The sequence below is a fragment of the Myotis daubentonii genome, chromosome 15 (genome assembly GCF_963259705.1).
Source record: "Myotis daubentonii chromosome 15, mMyoDau2.1, whole genome shotgun sequence".
In the NCBI taxonomy this organism is placed as follows: Eukaryota; Metazoa; Chordata; class Mammalia; order Chiroptera; family Vespertilionidae; genus Myotis; species Myotis daubentonii.
The window spans coordinates 22,334,440-22,355,871 of NC_081854.1; the positions used below are offsets into that span (position 1 = coordinate 22,334,440).

Here is a 21,432-nt window from a genome sequence, read left to right on the forward strand (position 1 = left end):
CCCTAGTCCCAAAATAAAATAAAGAGAAAATAAAATGACACTTTTAAAAAAATGGTAAAATGGTAGCAGTAATAATACTGGTTAAAAATAAAAATGTAGTAATTAAAAGGGTAAAATCAGGTGATGAAAAAAGAAAAAAAAATGGTTTCTTAGTTAAAAGGTGAAAAAACAATAAAAAAATAAATAAAAATTTGCAGTAGTGAAGGTCCTTCGGTTATTCAACTCTCCATTCTGGCTCGCCTTAGTCCTGCATTCTTGTGAGTCCCTTGTTCATTCTTGTGGGTCTCTTGTAGACAGCATATATATGGGTCATGTTATTTTTATCTATTCAGCCACTTGATGTCTTTTTTTAAAAAATATATGTTTTATTGATTTTTTTTTTACAGAGAAGAAGGGAGAGGGATAGAGAGTTAGAAACATCGATCAGCTGCCTCCTGCACACCCCCTACTGGGGATGTGCCTGCAACCGAGGTACATGCCCGTGACCGGAATCGAACCTGGGACCCTTCAGTTCACAGGCCGACACTCTATCCACTGAGCCAAACCAGTTAGGGCCACTTGATGTCTTTTTATTGGGGCATTTAGTCCATTTATGTTTAAAGTTATTGATAGGTGCTTGTCTGTAGCCATATTTATTTTTTGTGCCTCTGTTCCTTCTTCCCTTTGTATTTCCTCTTTTTACACCAGTCCCTTTAGCATTCATTTCTTGCATTGCTGGCTTCATAGTGATAAATTCCCATAGCCTTTTTTTTTTTTTTTGTCTGTGAAGGTCCTTATTTACCTTTCAATTTTAAATGATAGCGTTGCTAGATAGAGTATTCTTGGATTTAGTCCCTTGCTTTGCATCACTTTGTAAATTTCCTTCCATTCTTTTCTGGCCTGATGTGTTTCTATTGAGGAATCATTTTTTAATCTAATGGGAGGTCACTTGTATGTAACTTTCTATCTCTCTCTTGCAGCCTTTATGATTCTCTTTTTGTCCTGAACATTTGCCATCATAATTATGATGTGTCTTGGTGTGGGTCTTTTCTGGTTCATCTTGTATGGGACTCTCTGTGCTTGTGTGACTTTATTCTTCCCCACATCCGGGAAGTTTTCTGACATTATTTCTTCAAATAGGTTTTCTAACCCTTGTTCCTCTTCCTGTTGTTCTGGCACCCCTATTATTCATATGTTGCTTCATTTCATGTTGTCCCAAAGGGCCCTTAGGCTCTCCTCCTGTCTTTTAATTTTTTTCTCCAATTGCAGTTCAGTTCGGGTGTGTTTTGCTTCCTTGTCTTTTTATTCGCTAATTCGGTCATCCACTTCTCCTAGTCTTCTGTTGAAACTTTCCACGGTGTTTTTGTATTGCAGCTATATCATTCTTTATTTCTTCTTGATTCTTACATAAGTTGTTGATTTTTTCATCCATCTGGTTTATGAACTGTATGACCCTTATTCTGAATTCTTTTTCTGACAGATTGCATGCCTCTATTTTACTTAGCAGCTTTTCTGGTGATTCCTACTTTTCTTTCCTTTGGTGGTTTCTTTGTCTACCCATTTTTGCTCTCACCGAAGGATCTAGGTGTGTGGTCATGCAGGGGTTGCTTCTTGGGTGGCAGTGGCTCCTTGGGTGGTGGCTGCTCCTCAGGCTGTTGCAGCAGTGTCTGCTCCTCAGTTGGCGGTGGCTCCTCTGGTGGGTGCTGTTCTCAGCAGTGGTGGCTCCTCTGGCTGGTGGGGGCAGGGTGCTTGTGCAGCTCCTGCTTCTCGGACAGGATCAGGCTGCTCATGAGGCTGCTGCTCCTTGGACGGGGGCTGGCTGCACACAGCTACTGCTCCTCAGACTGGGACAGGCTGCTGATGGAGCTCCTGCTCCACAGGAGGAGGCAGGCTTCTTGCACGGCTGCTGCTCCTGGGATGGGGGCAAGCTGCTTGTGAGCTGCTGCACCTCAGGTGGGGGCGGACTGCTCTCGGGGGCTGCCGCTCCTCGGACAGTGGTTGGTTGCTCGCAGTTCTGCTCCTCCTCGTACAGGGGTAGGCTGCTTGCACAGCTGCTGCTCCTCAGATGGGGGCGGGCTGCTCATGCGACTGCTGCTCCTTGGACGGGGGCGGGCTGCTTGTGTGCTGCTGCTCCTCAGATGGGTACGGGTTGTGTATGGCTCCTGCTCATGTGACTGCTGCTTCTCGGACGGAGGTGGGCTATGCTCAAAGCTGCTGCTCATCGGATGGAGGGGGCTGGCCATTCGCACAGCTGCTGCTCCTTAGATGGGGGCATGCCGCGTAAGGCTGCCACTCCTTGGCCTGGGGTGGGCTGCTCATGGGGCTGGTGCTCCTCGGACAAGAGTGGGCTGCTCATGTGGCTGCTTCTTGCGTGGTCACAGTGCCCTTAGCTAAAGTGTTGGGCCAGTCAGAGGGTAGCATGCTTCGGAACTCACAGGACCCTTCACCTGGGGTGGCTGGTGTCTCAGTGACCATGAGACCACACCTGAGGCCTCTGAGGAAGAGCCGGCCACTCCAGGACTATTTGCAATGGTAGCAGAGGCTGCCTAGTTAGGCGAGCCTGGTTAGCCTGCCCCCAAAGGTCTTGCAGGATCTAACTATTCCTCATTCACACACCCACACGACCACACACTCCTCTTTTCTCAGTCACTCGCGCTCTCTCTCTCACTGCTGCCTTCTTCCTGCCTCTGTAGTTGTTTCTGGAGTGTTATTGACCCATTCATGGGTGGAGTCTCCTCTCCAGGTACCTGCTTCTGTGGCTTTCTCTCGAGCATATTGGCCAAACAGGATAAAATTCACCTTGACAAGACATGACACAAAGGGAACAAAACACGAATGTACTCACAACACTGATAACCCCAATATAAGTGACCACCAGAGAAAAGAGAATTAGGGGAAAGAAAAGAGAGCACAAATGATATCGAAGAGAGAAAACATGGTATGAGAGAAAAGAAAAAGAAGAAAAAGGAAAAAAATATATATATTTGGGGAGAAAACACCAGAGAACAAACAGGTAAACCAGAACATACAAACACCAAGTACCCAGTAAAGAGGGTGGGGGCAGAATCTTATATACAGAAAGTAAGGTTAAGAATTGGATAAATATGGAGAGGACCTCAGTTCTGTATAGAGGAAGTAGAAAGAGGATGAATGGATAAGAAGAAAGAGAAAGAAAAGAAAATAATAATAATAATAATAAAAGTTAAATTGATTAAAAAGTAGGATTAAAAAGTAAAGTAAAATAAAATGAAAAAGTGAAGTGTCATTCCTTTGGCTGGTTTTAAGATCCCACTCTTCTGTACTGTGTGTGGGACTGAAGGCCTCTCTTTAGGCCAGCCAGGGGGACTATTCCGATTTTTTAAAAAAATTATTCTTTGTGCCACTCAGGGTGTAGTCTGGGTGTGGCTGTATTGGTTGCCTGGAGACTGCAGAGAGGGGCTATCTCTTCAGGAGAAAATGGCTACGTAGGTTGCGCGTGTCAGGTATGACTCAGTGCCAGACTTGCGGTCACCTGTCCTGGACCCTCTCCTCACCCCAGCCTCTCCCCAGACTCCACAAGTCCTGTACCTCCTCCTGCACCTCAGCCACAGGTGAGTGTTTGTGTTTGAAAGGTCCTATGAACTAGGTTCAGTGAACAAAAGCAAAGACCAAAAAGAGGGGAAAGAACTGTGCCTGTGTGAACCCCTCTCCTCCCTGCACAGTGCGGTCTGGGCAGCCATCCAGAATGCCCCCTCTGGGCTCAGTCTCTATGACTGTGGACCCAGATCTGGAATCCCCTGCTACCAGCAGTCCTGCAGACCTTTTCACAGTCAAGTCAGAAGCTGTGGCATGCACACATGCCACAAAGGACAAGGCCTCAGTGCCATGCAGTTTGCCTCTGACCCTCTGGGCTTAGAGGTCTCAGTTCTCTCCAGCCCAGGTCCCTGATTTTACTGTTCTCCAGGTGTCCTCTTTCCTTCCTGGCTGGGGATTGTCTCACCAGCTGTATATACTTCACCAATTCCAGGTGGATGTTATTTGATTTAGTTGCTTGTTCTATCTGCTCTGGGACAAGGCTCGGGACACATCCGTCTATTCCACTGCCATTTTGTCTCTGTGTATGATCTTTTTAATATATTGCTGGATCTTATTTGCTAATATTTTGTTGAGGATTTTAGCATATGTGTTCATCAGGCATATTGACCTGTAATTTTCTTTCTTTGTCGTGTCTTTATCTGGTTTTTGAATTAGAATAATGCTGGCTTCATAAAAAGAGCTTGGAAGTGTTCCTTCCTCTTGAAGTTTTTGGAATAATTTGAACAGGGTAGCTGTTAGTTCTTTGAATGTTTGCTAAAACTCACCTGTAAATCCATCCAATCAAGGACTTTTGTTTGCTGGAAGTTTTTTTAGTGCTTCAATTTTATCAGTTGTTATTGGCCTCCTCAGGTTTTCTGATTCTTCCTGATTGAGTTTTGGAAGATTGTATATTTCTAGAAATTTGTCCATTCCATCTACATTGTCCAGCTTGTTGGCATATTTGTTCATAGTATTTATATTTCTTTGGTGTCTGTTGTTATATTGCTTCTTTCATCTCTGATTTTATTTATTTGGGTCCTCTCTCTTTTTGTTTCTTGATGATTCTGGCTAGCAGTTCATCGATCCTGTTTATCTTTTCAAAGTAAACCCACTCTTGGATTTATTGCTCTTTTGTACTGTTTTTTTGTTTGTTTGTTTGGCTTTTTGTCTCTATGTCATTTATTTCTGCTCTGATCTTTATTATTTCCTTCCTGCTTTCTCCAGGTTTTTCTTGCTGTTCTCTAATTCATTTTGTTTTAGGATTAGATAGTTTATTAGTCCTTTTTCTTGTTTATTGAGGTAGGCCTGTAGTGCTATGAACTTCCCTCTCAGGACTGCTTTTGCCATGTCCCATAGGTTTTGGGTGGTTGTGTATTCATTTTCATTTGTTTCCAGGAAGTTTTTAATTTCTTGTTGATCTCATTGGTAACCCATTCATTGGTTTAGCTTCCATGTATTTCAGTGTTTTAGAATTTTTTAAATTGTAGTTGATTTCTAACTTTATCCCATTGTAATCTGAGAAGATGCTTGGTTTTATATCAGTCTTCTTGAATTTGTGTAGACTTGTTTTGTGCCCTAACATGTGGTCTATCTTTAAGAATGTTCCAAGTGCACTTGAGAAGAATGCATATTCTGTTGCTTTAGGGTGAAATGTTCTGTAAATATTGGTTAGATCCATCTGATCTAGTGTGTCTTTTAAGTCCTCTGTTTCTTTGTTAATAGTTTGTCTGGAATATCTATGCAGTGATGTCAGTGGGGTGATAAAGTCTCCCACTATGACTGTTGTTGTTAATCTTTCTCCTAATGTTCATCAAGAGTTTTTTAATGTACTTGGATGCTCCTATATTGGGTGCATATATGTTTACAAGCGTTATATTTTCTTGTCAAATCATTCCCTTTAGTATTATGAAGTGGCCTTCCTTGTCTCTTGTTATGGCCTTTGTTTTGAAGTCTATTTTGTCTGACATGAATATTGCTATGCCAGGTTTTTTCCCCCCTTTCCATGTGCATGACTCATCAAAGAGAAACAAAGATAGAGGATCCAAATAAATAAAATCAGAAATGAAAGCAGAGAAGTAATCACTGACACCACAGAACAACTATATGCCAACAAGTTTGACAATGGGGATGAAATGGATAAATTCCTAGAAAATACAGTCTCCCAAAACTGACCAGGAAGAATCGGAAAACCTGAATAGGCCAATAACAACTGATGAAACAGAAGCAGTTATTAAAAAAATCCCAGCACATAAAAGCCCAGGTTCAGATGGCTTCACAGGGCAGTTTTACCAAACATAGAAAGGAGAACTATCACCTATACTCCTCAAGCTATTTCAAAAAATCCAAGAGGAAGGTACACTTTCAAGCTCTTTTTATGAGTACATCATTATCCTAATTTGAAAACCACATAAAGACACTAAAAAGAAAGAGAATTACAGGCCAATATTCCTGATAAACAGATGCTAAAATCCTCAAAAAAATATTAGTAAATCGGATCAAGCAATATATTAAAAAGATCATACACCAACCAAGTAGGATTTATTCCAGGGATGCAAGGCTGGTACAATATTTGTAAATCAATAAATGTGATATATCACATAAACAACATAAACAAATTGAAAGACAAAAATCACATGGTCATATCAATAGATGCAGAAAAAGCATTTGACAAAATCCAATACCTATTTTTGATAAAACTTTCAGCAAAGTGGGAATAGAGGGAGCATATCTCAACATGATAAAGGTCATATATGACAAACCTATAGTGAACCTATGAGCAAAAACTAAAACCATTTCCACTAAGAGCAGGGACAAGACAGGGATGTCCACTCAACTCTTATTCAATATAGTACTGGGAATCCTAGCTATGCAGTTGGACAAGAAGAAGAAACAAAAGGCATCCAAATTATAAAGGAGAAGTGAAACTCATTATTTGCAGATGACATAGACAACCCTAAAGACTCCACCAAAAAACTGCTAGATTTATTAAATGAATTTGGCAATGTACCAGGATACAAAATCAACACCCCAAAATCAACACCCATTATTGATACACCAATAATGAATTCTCAGAAAGAGAAACTAAACAAACAATCCCACTTTTCATTGCAACAACAACAAAAAAAGCAGATATTTAGGAATAAACTTAACCAAGGGTGGCAAAAGACTTGTACTCAGAAAACTACAGGATGTTGAAAAGATAGAAGAAGATATAAACAAGTTGAAGAATATACCGTGTTCATGGATTGGTAGAATTAACATCATCAAAATTTCCATACTACCAAAGGCGATCTACAGATTCAATGCAATTCCTATTAAAATAACAACAACATATTTTACAGAGCTAGAACAAATACTACCCAAAATTATATGGAATCAAAAAGAACCTGAATAGGTGCGGTAATCTTGAGAAAGAAAAAAAGTGGGAGGAATCACAGTACCAGATTTTAAGTTCTACTACAAAGCCACTGTAATAAAAATAGTCTGGTACTGGCACAAGAACAGGCATATAGAACAGAACAGAAACCCCAGAAATCGTCCCAAGCCATTATGCTCAATATTTGACAAAGGAGACAAGAGCATACAATAGAGTCAAGACAGTCTCTTCAATAAATGGTATTGGGAAAATTAGATACATGCAAAAAAAAATGCAACTAGACTGCTAACTTCCATCATACACAAGAATAAACTGAAAATGGATAAAAAACTTAAATGTATGCTGTGAAGCCATAAAAATCCTAGAAGAAACAATAGGCAGCACAATCTCAGACATCTCGCATAGCAATATGTTTACAGATACATCTAGGGCAATGGAAACTAAGGAGAAAATAAACAAATGGGACTACATTAAAACTAAAAGCTGCACAGCAAAAGAAACCATCAACAAATTGAAAAGGGAGCCCACAGTATGGGAGAACATATTTGGCAATGATATATCTGATAAAGGGTTAATATCCAAATTATATAAGGAATTTATACAACTTAGCAAAAGGAGGACAAACAATCCACTAAGAAAATGGTCAAAGGACCTAAATAGACACTTCTCCAAAGAGGTCATACAGATGGCCAAGAGTCATATGAAAAAATGCTCACAGTCACTGATAATCAGAGAGATGCAAATTAAAACGACAATGCAGTGTCACCTCACACTTTTCAACAAATGACAAGCGCTGGCAAGGATGTGGAGAAAAGAGGACCCTAGTACACTGCTGGTGGGAATGTAGATCAGTGCAACCATTATGGAAAACAGTATAGAGCAGTGGTCAGCAAACTCACTAGTCAACAGAGCCAAATATCAACAGTACTTCTTCAAAATAGACTCGCCCAGGCCGAAAACTGACTTCTGCACATGGGCCACAAAGTTTCAACCGCACTGAACGCACGCCTGCACATGGTATTTTGTGGAAGAGCCACACTCAAGGGGCCAAAGAGACGCATGTGGCTTGCGAGCCACAGTTTGCTGACCATGGGTATAGAGTTTCCTCAAAAAATTAAATATGGAACTGGCAGTTGACCCAGTGATCCCACTTCTAGGCATATATCCTACAAAACCCGAAACACCAATCAGAAAGAATATATGCACCCCTATGTTCATAGCAGCATTATTTACTATGAGAGGCCCAATGCATGAAATTCGTGCATGAGTAGGCCTTCCTTCCTCTGGCTGCTGGCACCGGCTTCCCTCCAGCCACTGTAGGCACCCGGGACCTGGCCTTCCCTCGCAGAGGGAGGCCCTGGTAACCCGCCACAGCCCGCTGGTCAGTTGCAGCCACGGCAGCTTGCCTCGACCCTTGTAGCCCTGGCTTCATCTGGAAGGTTGTCTGGAAGGATGTCTGGTCTAATTAGCATATTACACTTTTATTATAGACTAGGGGCCCGGTGCACGAAATTCGTGCACTGGGTGTGGGGCGGGGGGGAGTGTCCCTCAGCCCAGCCTGCCCCCTCTCACATACTGGGAGCCCTCAGGCGTTGACCCCCATCACCCTCCAATCACAGGATCGGCCCCTTGCCCAGGCCTGATGCCTCTGGCCTAGGCGTTCGGCCCGGGCAGCGGGGACCCACAGCTGCAGCGGCCCCGCGATTGTGGGCTTCACTTTAGGCCCAGGCAAGGGGCCCCTAGCTCCCGGGACTGCCAGCTTTGACCGTGCCCAGCTCCCATCGCTGGCTCCACCCCTACTTCCTGCTATCACTGGCCAGGGCGGCAAAGGCAACTGATTCTCCGATCATGGCTGGGGGGCAGGGCAAAGGCGGCCCCAGGGCCACCTTTGCCCTGCCCCCCAGCTCTTAGCTCCCCCCTGGGTTTCCGATCACTGTCAGTGTCAGGGGGCTTCTTCCTGCTTTCCCTTTTGCCTCCCTGCATTGTGCCTACATATGCAAATTAACCACCATCTTGTTGGCAGTTAAATGCCAATCTTAGTTGGCAGGTAACTGCCAATCATAGTTGGCAGTTAATTTGCATATAGCCCTGATTAGCCAATAAAAAGGGTATCGTCGTACGCCAATTACCATTTTTCTCTTTTATTAGTGTAGACTAGAGGCCTGGTGCACAAAAATTTGTGCACTGGCAGGGAGGGTGTCCCTCAGCCCCACTTGTGCCCTCTCACAGTCTGGGACCCCTTGGTAGATAATGACCTGCTGGCTTAGGCCCCCTCCCGGGTGGCAGAGGGCAGGCCCAATCCCTAGGTGCAGCCCCTGGTTGGGCTCAGAGCAGGGCCGATTGGGGAGTTGGGGCACAGTCCCCTGTCACACACAGAGCAGGGCCAATCAGGGGTTGGGGCACTCCCCCTGTCACACTCAGGGCAGGGTTGATGGGGAGGTTGCGGCACCACCCCCTGTCATGCACAGAGCAGGGCCGATCAGGGGGTTGGGGCGCTGCCCCCTGTCATGCACAGAGCAGGGCCCATCAGGGGGGTTGGGGCTTCGTACCCTGTCACACACACAGCAGGGCCGATCAGGTGGTTGGGGAGCCCCCCCGTCACCCACAGAGCAGGGCCAATCAGGGGGTTGGGGCACTCCCCCCGTCACACCGGGGCTGGGCCGATGGGGAGGTTGCGGCTCCACCCCGTCACCCACAGAGCAGGGCCCATGGGGGGGTTGGAGCGCTGCGCCCTGTCACACACAGCAGGGCCGATCAGGGGGTTGGGGAGCTCCCCCCTATTAGGCACAGAGCAGGGCCGATCAGGGGGTTGGGGCGCCTTCCCCTGTCATGAGCAGAGCAGGGTGGATAGGGAGGTTGTGGCCCCGCCTCCTGTCACACACAGAGCTGCAGGGCGATCAGGGGGTTTGGGTGCTGCCTTCTGTCACGCTGCTCCAGGGGCCAGGAGGCCTTGCTGCTCCTCTGATCCTGGTGCTAGGAGGCCTCGCGGCTCTGCTTGACAAAGGGGCAGTGAGGCCTCACTGCTCCACTGATCCTGGTGCTAGGAGGCCTCGCAGCTCCGCTGATCCCGGTGCCGGGAGGCCTCGCGGTTCCACTGATCCTGGGGCATGAGGCCTCGCGGCTCCGCTGATCCTGGGTTCGGGAGGCCTCGCAGCTCTGCTGATCCCGGTGCTGGGAGGCTTCATGGCTCCGCTGATCCCAGGGCGTGAGGCCTCGCAACTCCGCTGATCCCGGGTTTGGGAGGCCTCGCGGCTTCACTGATCCCAGTGCTGGGAGGCATATTACCCTTTTACTATATAGGATAGAGGCCTGGTGCACTGGTGGGGGCTGGCTGCGTTGCCCTGAAGAGTGTCCTGGATCAGGATGGGGGTCCCCACTGGGGTGCCTGGCCAGTCTGTATGAGGGGATGATGGCTGTTTGCAGCTGGTCACACCCCTTCAGGGTGGGGGTCCCCACTGGGGTGCCTGGCCAGTCTGGGTGAGGGGCTGAGGGCTGTTTTCAGGCTGGTGGGTGACTGAAGCTCCCAACTGCTCCTTTTTTTTTTTTTATTCTGGGATTTATTTACCTTCTATGGCTGTCACTGGAACTGAGAGCCGGCTTTACCTCTGAGGCTCAGCTCCAGCTCTGAAACCTCGGCTGCTGAAAGCAGGTATCTGGTTAGTTTGGCTTCTATAATTGAAACACTGTTGCAACTCCAGCTCAGCCAGCTGGCTGAAAGCATGGGGATTGTTTTAGCTTCTATAATTGCAACAATGTTTCTTAGACTGCAAGCTCAGAGGCTGGCAGCGGTAGTCGGGGAACCTTGGCTTCCTCCTTCACTGGAGCAAGCAAGCCTCCTGTTCACTTCAGCTGCCTGGCTGCCGGCCACCATCTTGGTTGGCAGTTAATTTGCATATCGCCCTGATTAGCCAATGGGAAGCATGTTGGAGGTACGGTTAATTACCATGTTTGTCTATTATTATATAGGATAGCTAAGATCTGGAAACAGCCCAAGTGCCCATCAGTAGATTAGTGGATAAAAAAAGCTGTGGTACATTTATACCATGGAATACTGTGCAGCAGTAAAAAACCCTTTGAGACCATATGTTGGGACCTGGAGAGTATCATGCTATGTGAAATAAGACAGTCAGAGAAAGTCATGTATCACATGATTACACTCATGTGGAATCTAAGTAACAAAATAAACTGATGAACAGAGTCGATTCAGATACATGGAAGCATGGAACAGAGTGCAGAATCTCAGAGGGAAGACTAGGGTGGGTGGGTGGATGGGAGGTAATCAGTCAAAGACCTTGTATTCATATATGCATAACCCATGGACATAGACAGTAGGGTGCTGAAAGCTTGGGGTGGGGGATGTGGGGCCTGGAGGCAGTCAATTGGGGAAGAAGGGGGCCATATGTAATACTTTCAACAATAAAGAATTTTTTTAAAAAAAAATACCTGCAAAAAAAACCCCTAAATAAACAAATGAACAACAAAAAAACCTTACAAAATAAAATACCTGCAAAAAAAACCAAACAAACAAACAAAAACCATAGCTGAGGAAAAAAATAAGTTTATAATTATATGGATCTAGAACCTCTCACAGAGAGCATTTTTGTCAAATATCTAGATTTATCATCTACTTTAGTATTATTGCTAAACCAGGAAGGCTGGTTTGTTTGAGAAAGATTTATCATCTTGTAAACTTTGTTTTATTCTGAAATTTACTGAGATATTTAAAAACAACTTTAAAAAGTCTCAGCACTAATGGCAACACTACTTGTGTCATTTGACTTATGAATAGCACACACTTGTAGAAGCCTTAATTTGTAGATAATAAATTTCACTTATTCTACACACTTACTTGTATACACACATACTTAATATACATGTCACTTTTTTCAAAATGGCAAACATAAATAAAAATATGTCCACCATACTTAGTTGAATATTATCATCTTATAAATCTAAATTTGTTCATTTTATTTAGTTGTAAGCATTTAATTATTTGTGCCTTCTGTAGTTGTGTGTGATCATTAATATACTTAAATATAACAGCTGGTCATTATCCATTTTTGGCATAATGTATAAATGTGTTGTCCATAAGTTTTATTTGAGGAATGGTAGAGTCGTTTTTTGTATATATATATCTTAATATAGAGAGCGCTGAGTTTGACAGAGATATGAACCACCACCTATATCCTGCTTAGTGTGTATTTTAGGAATGGGAGCAAGTGACAGGAAGAGGAGTGTAACAAAGGTAATTCTAATATAACTCATTTGGAGCTTTGTGAAAGGCATAGTCTCATGGTTCTGTTTTCTCCTCTCCAGCACTGCCTTTTCCAGATGCTGTGCCTCTCCAAGATAGGAATCCAGGAGAGGATTAATAATTTCATGTAGCCATAAAAATCATGGCTCAGGTAACTTGGTGTTTTCTCCTTTCACTTTTTTTGTTGTTTTTGTTTTGTTTTTACATAGTATGTGCATATTTGCATTCCTTATTTCTGAAACTTCCTTCCTAACTGACCCCATTCAGGAATATGCTCCCCAGTTTATTCCATTCTTATAAATGACTAGAGGCCTGATGCACGAAATTTGTGCAAGGGGCTCAGCCCCTGCAGCCATAGTGGCTGCCTCGGTCCTTACAGCCCCGGCTTCATCTGGAAGGTCATCCAGACAAGTGTCCGGACAATTGTTCTGCTGTTCGGCCGTCTGGTCTAATTAGCATATTATGCTTTTATTATTATAGACTAGAGGCCCAGTGCACGAATTTGCACACAGGTAGGGTCCAGCCAGTTCGGTCTTAATCAGGGCAGATCGGGGCTGGGCCTGTGAGGAGGAGGAGATGGTGGGAGGTTGGCTGGCCAACCCTGATCGGGCTGATCAGGGCCGGGCCGGCTGGGGGAAGGGGCCACGAGTAATTGGCCGGTGGGCCCCGCCCCCGATTGGGGTTGGGGGGCTAACTGGGGGCAGGGCCTGCCATGGGGAGGGGCAGTGGGCTGGCTGGCCCAGCCCCCACCACTGAATAGGGTGCGGGTGCTGATTGGGGACCAGCAGCCTGGGGGAGGGGCAATGGGTGGTTGGCTGGCTGACCCTGACCCTGATTGGGGTGGTGGGGGCCCACAGGGTATGGGCTTGGCTGGGGGGAGGAGCTGTGGGAGGTTGACCAGCCAGCTCTGCCCCCTATTGAGTTGGGGGGGCTACCAGGGGTGGGGCTGGCCAGGGGTAGGGGCTGAAGGCCAATCAGGGTGGTGGGGGCCCATCAGGGGCATGGCTGGCTGGGGGAGGAGCTGCAGGAGGTTGGCCGCCCAGCCCCGACCCCTATTGGGGTGGGGGGTGCCATCATGGAAGGCTGGCCAGGGGGTGGGGCTGCAGGCCTATCATGGTGGGGAGGGCTAATTGGGGGCAGGGCTGGCCAGTGGGAGGGGAAGGGGCATTTGGCTGGCCACCCCACTCTTGATCAGGGTGGGAGAGTTCGATCAGGGGCAGGCCAGCAGTAGAGGGGTCATGAGGTTGGCCTGCCAGCCCCATGCCCCATGGCCTGATCAGGCCACATTGCTAGTTTGGTCTTGATGCCGTTCCGGCATGACTACCACAGGCCTTTTATGATACAGACTAGAGGCCCAATGCACGAAGATTTGTGCAAGAATGGGCCTTCCTTCCCCTGGCTGCCAACACCGCCTTCGCTCTGGCCAGAGCCACCTTTCTGCCTTTGCTCCAGCTCGGAGCCGCCTTTCCGCCTTCCCATGCTGCCCAGGGGCCTGGAGCAGCTGGGGCAGTGCATAACACCCGCATCGTCGCCATGTTGATGATGCAAGTGTCCCACCCCACCGCTCGGCACCTGCATATGCAAATTAACCTGCCAGCTTTGTTGGATTAATTTGCATACTCACTCCTGATTGGCTGGAGGGTGTCATGAAGGTACAGTCATTTTGCATCATTCTCTTTTATTAGTGTAGATAGTGTCATCTCTAAGTATGTCTGTCTAATCTAACCTATATTCATATACTTATTCATTAATTTATTGAACATCTTTAACTAGAATCACTGAGTGATACAGCAAAAGAAAATTTCCCGATTTTACAAGATAGAGAAGAATGTTAAATGGTACTATACCTGAGAAAACTTTGATCTATTCTTTAGACCTAAATTTCCCAGTTAAGCAAGGTAGGAGTTGGTTTTGACTCTGCTCAGTCTCCATAAATTGAAAATCCAGGCTTTGTGAGCTTTATGATTAAGGATTGAATACAGAGAGATCATGGATCTTCCCGGGGAATCCATAATTGATACCAATAATATAGGTGATTTTGAGATTCAATATTGTGTGCTAATCTTGAATGTTTAAGTTTGAATTAATCTTTTCCATCTTTATGTTGCTTAAGACAAGAAAAAGTCATGTTCATTATGTTCATCATCTTGATTAATAATAAGACAGATCATCATTCACATGCAAAAGCTATTGAGAATTATAAACTCCCCAAATGAAGAAATGCTTATGAGATTTTTATATAACCTACAATGTTCAAATATTCATGCCATTAAATCAAGATATATTGATTATTTGGAGCAATTCTGCAGCCTGTGAAAAATACTTACTAAATTATTAGTAACAAGGAAAATGCCTATGATGCAATATTCTAATATAACAACAAACTTGAAGTTTTAATATATTCATTTTTTTGCAAATCTTATTTTATAATAGATATAAGATTTTACAGAAACATTTACCCAGTTATTTTTCTTATTTCTATTTTAGTACATTTTTTATTTTTCAATTATAGTTGATATATAATATTATATTAGTTTCAGGTGTACGGCATTGCTCACCCTGATAAAACTAGTAACCATCTGACACCATACATAGTTATTACAAATTTTGACTACATTCCCTATGTTATATTTTACATGATTATTCTGTAACTACTAATTTGTACTTCTTAGTCCTTTCATCTTTTTCACCCATGCTCCTAATCCTCCCTCCCATCTGTCAACTGTCAAAATGTTCTCTGAATCTTTGATTCTATTTCTATTCTGCTTGTTCATTTATTTTGTTTTTTAGAAATCATATGAAATTTTTCTTTGTCTGACTTATTTCACTCAGCACAAAACTCTTTAGGTCTATTCATGTTATTGCAGATGGCAAGATTTCATTCTTTTTTTTTTTTTATAATTGAGTCGTATCCCAATGTATATATGTACCACTTTTTTTTATTCATTTACCCCTATTGATGGACACTTAGGTTGCTTCCATATCTTGGCTGTGTAAATAATGCTGCATTGAGCATGTGGATACATATATATTTTTGAATTAATGTTTTGGGTTATTTTGGATAAATACCAATAAGTGGAATTGCTGGGTGCTTCTTTGTCTCATTATAACCTTTGTTTTAAAGTCTATTTTGACCAGTATAAGTATTGTTACACCAGCTTTTTTGTTTTTGTTTTCTTCCCATTTTCATGAAATATCTTCTATCCCTTTACTTTCGGTCTGTTTGTGTCTTGATTTTAAGTGAGTCTCTTGTGGACAGCATATGTAAGGGTCTTGTTATTTTATTCATTTAGCCACCCTGTGTCTTTTGATTGGAGAATTTAATCCATTTGCTTTTAAAGTAATTATTCATAGATATATATTTATTGCCATTTTATTACTCATATTTTTTTTTATCTTTTTATTTCCTCTCCTCCTTTCTTCTTCTTTTCTTCTTTCTTCTTCTCCTTATTTTCTTCTTTCTTCTTTCTTCTGACCCTTTGATGTTTCTTGTAATACTGGTTTAGTGGTGATGAATGCTTTAACATTTTATCTCAGAAGCTCTTTGTCCTCTGATTCTAAATGATAGCTTTTCTGGGTAGAATAATCTTGGTTATAGGTTCTTGTTTTTCATCACTTCAAATATTTTATGCTAATCTAGCTTGCAAAGTTTCTGTTGACAGCGTTATGGGGCTTCCTTTTAGGTAACTAACTGCTTTTCTCTTGCTACTTTTCAAGATTCTCTATCTTTAACCTTTGGCATTTTAATTATGATGGTACTCATAATTTTAATTGGGTGGTACTCCAGTGGGCTTCTTGGGTTCATCTTGTTTGGGACTCGCTGTGCTTCTTGGACTTGAGTATCTTTTTCCCTCACCAGGTTAGGGAAGTTTTCAGTCATTATTTTTAAAGCATGTTTTCAATTCCTTAATCTCTCTCTTCTCTTTTTGCTACCCTTATGATATGAATGATGGTATGCTTGATATTGTGTCAGAGTTTCCTTAAACTATCCTTTTTTTTGCTACACTAATTGGGTGTTTGTTTCCTGCTATCTTGACTTCCAAATCGCTGATTTGATCCTCTTGATCCTCTGCTTTATCTAATCTGCTGTTGATTCTTTCTAGTGTATTCCTCATTTTAGTTAGTGTATTTTTCATTTCTGAGTGGTTCTTTTTTTATGATCTCTAGGTGTGGTTTTTTAAAATGCTGTTGAAGTTTTCTCACTAAGTTCCCCAAGCATTCTTATAACTGTTGTTTTGAAGTATCTGGTAATTTGATATCCTTTATTTCATTTACTTCTTTTTATGAGGATGTTTCCTGTTCTTCCATTTGGGACATGTTTCTTTGTCTCACCATTTTGGCTGCTTTCCTATGTTTGTTTCTGTATAGTTGGTAGATCTGCTATATCTCCAAGTCTTAGTAGTATGTCTTTTTTTAAAAATATATTTTATTGATTTTTTACAGAGAGGAAGGGAGAGAGATAGAGAGTTAGAAACATCGATGAGAGAGAAACATCGATCAGCTACCTCCTGCACATCTCCTACTGGGCATGTACCTGCAACCAAGGTACATGCCCTTGACCGGAATCGAATCTGGGACCTTTCAGTCCACAGGCCGACGCTCTATCCACTGAGCCAAACTGGTTTTGGCTTAGTAGTATGTCTTAATGTAGTAGGTGTTCTGTAGAGCTCAGTGGGGTAGCCTCTCCTATCATCTGAGCTGGGCAGTTTATACATACCCTGTGTGTGGGCTATGTGTATCCTCCTTGATTGTTGTTGGTTTATCAGTGGGAGGGATTGACCAGCCATGACTACAGTAGAGGAACTACAGTGTAGAGCAGTGATGGCGAACCTTTTGAGCTCGGCGTGTCAGCATTTTGAAAAACCTTAATTTAACTCTGGTGCCGTGTCACATATAGAAATTTTTTGATATTTGCAACCATAGTAAAACAAAGACTTATACTTTTGATATTTATTTTATATATTTAAATGCCATTTAACAAAGAAAAATCAACCAAAAAAATGAGTTCACATGTCACCTCTGACACGCGTGTCATAGGTTCGCCATCACTGGTGTAGAGGCTGACCCCCCAGAGTAGAACTTACCTCTGCGGGGCTCTGGTCCCCGCCAATTCTGCCCCTGGAGTGTGTTGCTTGTGGACGTGGTTGGGTGGTACTCCAGTTTAGTATGAAGCTGGCCACACACTGGCTCTGGGCCTTTTTGGAAGGTTCAGACTAAGGTTAGCTGCTACCTGTGCCTTGTCCAGGGCTAGTTGGCATGAGCTACAAAGTGATCTGCAGATGGGTGCTACTTGTGCTGGGAGGTGCCTTATATGATGTTATTTCAAGGTTGTTTTTGAGTAATTGACTGAATTTTTTCTTATTCTCAAATGAATGGATTTAAATTAGTAGAGGTAGTAATTTATTCTCAAATGAATGGTTTTAAATTACTTGGAGATGCCTGGGAGAAATCAAGGTGTGAACCAAGTTTGTCTGCTGCTAGTGCCAGGTCTGGGACCACTTAGCAAGAGGTACGTGGCATATTGAGGCCAGATGCTGTGAACCTTTGAGCGAATTTAGGAAAGTCCACAGCATGAGCCAAGACAGGCCATTTTTATAGAAAAGCCACTGGAAGTGGCTTAAATGGACCTGCAAATTGGGTGGGCAGAGTGTCAGGGACTCTTATTTCTTAAATAGTAATTAAAAAGGGAAACTTTCATTTATTGGGCATGTAGGATATACAAGATAAGATTGTACAGGGTGCTTCTGTACGCTATTTCTTTTAATTGGGACATTGCATTTAAAAAATAATTTTACTTATTTAACTTTATTAATTCCCAGACTATGTTCATAATGAGACGTTCTATATTCAGGAAATGGCTACAACAACAGGAATAAAAAGGAACATGTTGTCACTTCAGAAGCACCAATTTTTGTAGTATCATCCATGTGAGAGATACTTCCTAGCATGTTTGTTCTGTTATCTCTGTGGTTAAGAGCTCTGCATCATCTCCCCCTACACTGAAAATACATTTTCTTTATATCCACTAGAAGTATTATGTTTGTTGTTTCAGAGATTGGTGATGTTCAGGGATGTTGCCATTGACTTCTCTCAAGAAGAGTGGGAATGCCTGGACTTTGCTCAAAGGGATTTGTACAGAGATGTGATGTTGGAGAACTATAGTAACTTGGTGTCACTAGGTAAGAATACCCCATAGTATTTTAGGATCTGTCTTTGCAATCAATCCTTATATGATGTTATTTCAAGGTTGTTTTTAAGTAATTAACTGGGTTTCTTCTTTTTCTCAAATGAATGGTTTTAAATTACTAGAGGCAGACATAGATAGTTTCATATAGGGCACATTCATATAGGGCACATTTATCTTTAAAATATAGTTACCTATCTTTCTTCTGTCTTCCTTCCTATCTTCCTTAATGATCAAGGGGCTAGATTTGAATTCTGGGACACTTTTGCTATTTGTTGTTATAATTTAGATCTGCTAAAAGAGTTTAATATTAAAAAAAATAGATGCATAAATAAATGTTGTTGTTTTTTTACAACAGAAGAGCTTATTTTATTTATATAGTGACTAGAGGCCCAGTGTAGGACTTTGTGCATGGGTGGGTTCTGGCCGGCCTGCCCTGATTGGGACCAATCAGGCCAGGCCAGCTGGGGGGAGGACCTGCAGGCAGTTGGTGGGCTGCTCCTACCCCCCTCCCCCCCATTGAACTCCGGTGGAACTCCGGTTGAGGGGACAATTTGCCTATTACCCGTTTATTATATAGGATATGATGGCTCAATGCATTTCACTAACAATTCATGTGTACCCGATCCATTGCAACAAGCACATTCTCTTACTTAGGTTTTGTAGTTGAATATTACACTTTAAGAACTTTGTATTTCACATTGAATGAGTATGCTAGAAACACTTTTTATTATAAAATAGCTCAGGAAGAACCTGTGATTGTTTAAGAAAGTTTTTTTTAGGAGAGAGTCTATATACATTAAAACTTTAATATTAAAGTGATTTTCCCACCTAACTGATCACTTTATTCTTTGGACTCTTTATGTTACTGGAATATAACTATCTCTTGCCCCTTCAGTCCTCTTTCCAATGAAGGCTTTATGAAGTTACTGTGTGGTACATTCTTCAACAGGGCCCAAGTCTTGTGAAAAAATGCCTCTGACTTCAGAAGAAAAGCATGGAGGCACTCTTCTTTTCCTCAGTGACAACCCTTTTATATAAACTTGTTGGTCAATTCCTTTTCATATATTTTTTTGTGTTTAGACATTTCATTATCTGCATTCTTTAAAATGTTTTCATTCATTAAAAATATATTTATTGAGGGCCTGTTTTGTGCCAAGGACTGTAGTAGGCATTGTAGAAATAAAGAACTAGACAAGTTTCATATTCTGTTGAAACTTACATTCTTGTGGGAGAAATAAAAAATAATTTGAAAACAAAAATACAGTGTGTCCCCCCAAAAATGCATACACACTTTAACGGCCTAAACAAGGATTGGGCCTAAACTGGCAGTCGGACATCCCTCTCACAATCTGGAACCGCTGGATCCTAACCATTCACCTGCCTGCCTGCCTGATCACCCCTAACTGCCTCTGCCTACCTGCCTGATTGCCCCTAACCACTCTGCCTGCCTGATTGCCCCTAACCTCTGCCTGCCTGCCTGATCGCCCCCAACTGCCCTCCCCTGCCGGCCTGATCTTGCTCCCAACTGCCCTCCCCTGCCGGCCTGGTTGCCCCCAATTGCCCTCCTCTGCCGGCCTAGTTGCCCCCAACAGCCCTCCCCTGCCAGCCTATTTGCCCCCAACTACCCTCCCCTGCTGGCCTGATCTCGCCCCCAACTGCCCTCCCCTTCCAGCTTGGTTGCCCTCAACTGCCCTCCTCTGCTGGCCTGATCTCACTCCCAACTGCCCTCTCCTGCAGGACTGATCTCACCCCCAACTGCCCTCCCCTGTGGGCCTGATCTCACACCCAACGGCCCTCCCCTGCAGGCCTGATCTCACCCCCAACTGCCCTCCCCTGCAGGCCTGATCTCGCCCCCAACTGCCCTCCCCTGCAGGCCTGATCTCACACCCAACGGCCCTCCCCTGCAGGCCTGATCTCACCCCCAACTGCCCTCCCCTGCAGGCCTGATCTCACCCCCAACTGCCCTCCCCTGCAGGCCTGATCTCACCCCCAACTGCCCTCCCCTGCAGGCCTGATCTCGCCCCCAACTGCCCTCCACTGCAGGCCTGATCTCACACCCAACGGCCCTCCCCTGCAGGCCTGATCTCACCCCCAACTGCCCTCCCCTGCTGGCCTGGTTGCCCCAACTGCCCTCCCCTGCTGGCCTGATCTCGCCCCCAACTGCCCTCCCCTGCAGGCCTGATCTCGCCCCCAACTGCCCTCCCCTGCAGGCCTGATCTCACCCCCAACGGCCCTCCCCTGCAGGCCTGATCTCACCCCCAACTGCCCTCCCCTGCTGGCCTGGTTGCCCCAACTGCCCTCCCCTGCTGGCCTGATCTCGCCCCCAACTGCCCTCCCCTGTGGGCCTGATCTCACACCCAACGGCCCTCCCCTGCTGGCCTGATCTCGCCCCCAATTGCCCTCCCCTGCCAGCCTGATCACCTCTAACGGCCTCTGCCTCAGCCCTATCCACCATGGCTTTGTCCAGAAGGAAGTCGGATGTCCAGAAGATGGCCGGTCAACCCGGTGTAATAAGCATATTACCCTTTTATGAGTATAGATAGATTATATAGGATAGGATTGCTTAAATGGGGAGGGGTAAGCCTTTTTCATCAGGAGATGATCTTGGCAGACAAAAATACATAAACTTTATATCTGGACTGATGCACTATATGCACTATACTGCTAAACTGGTCATTAAAAACTTGAACCACTTTCTTACACCTTACACCAAACTGCTGTTGCCCTGAAAACCCCTCCTCAGCCCCCACCACCTTAGCTTCTGCCTTCGCAGTTCACCCAGATTTGGTTCTCATTGGTCGGTTTCTATGCCAGTTAGCATCAAAAGCTCTGCCTCCTAGGCAGCCACTGACTCCTTGCACTTCACCCAGATTTGGTTCTGATTGGTCGGTTTACATGCCAGTCAGCATCCCCGGGCCTATTAGTAGGCCCGATTAGAGAGGTGGGGCTGATCAGCAGCTCCAGCGGAGGCCTGAGAGAAAGAGAAGCGTGATTGCTGGCTAAGCCTGGAGCTAAAGAGAGAGGCAAGTGCTGATCAACAGCTGCCACGGAGGCTACAGATCAGACCCTGCTTTTCTCTCC

General features: G+C 44.2%; 1 protein-coding gene across 6 annotated transcripts in view; it reads left to right on the plus strand.

Moving 5' to 3' along the window:
- LOC132216951 (zinc finger protein 420) overlaps positions 1–21,432 on the plus strand; it is an 88,224-nt gene that overhangs the window by 35,238 nt on the left and 31,554 nt on the right. For 2 of the 6 annotated variants that reach the window (XM_059666706.1, XM_059666707.1), the window contains 2 exons: positions 12,227–12,315; positions 18,217–18,343. The exons of 2 other annotated variants lie outside the window; for them this stretch is intronic. In XM_059666706.1, the coding sequence (XP_059522689.1) occupies positions 12,307–12,315; positions 18,217–18,343 (136 nt within the window). In that variant the 5' untranslated portion in view covers positions 12,227–12,306. The remainder of the gene's footprint in view (positions 1–12,226; positions 12,316–18,216; positions 18,344–21,432) is intronic. 2 more of the 6 variants (XM_059666705.1, XM_059666709.1) reach the window with 1 other exon arrangement.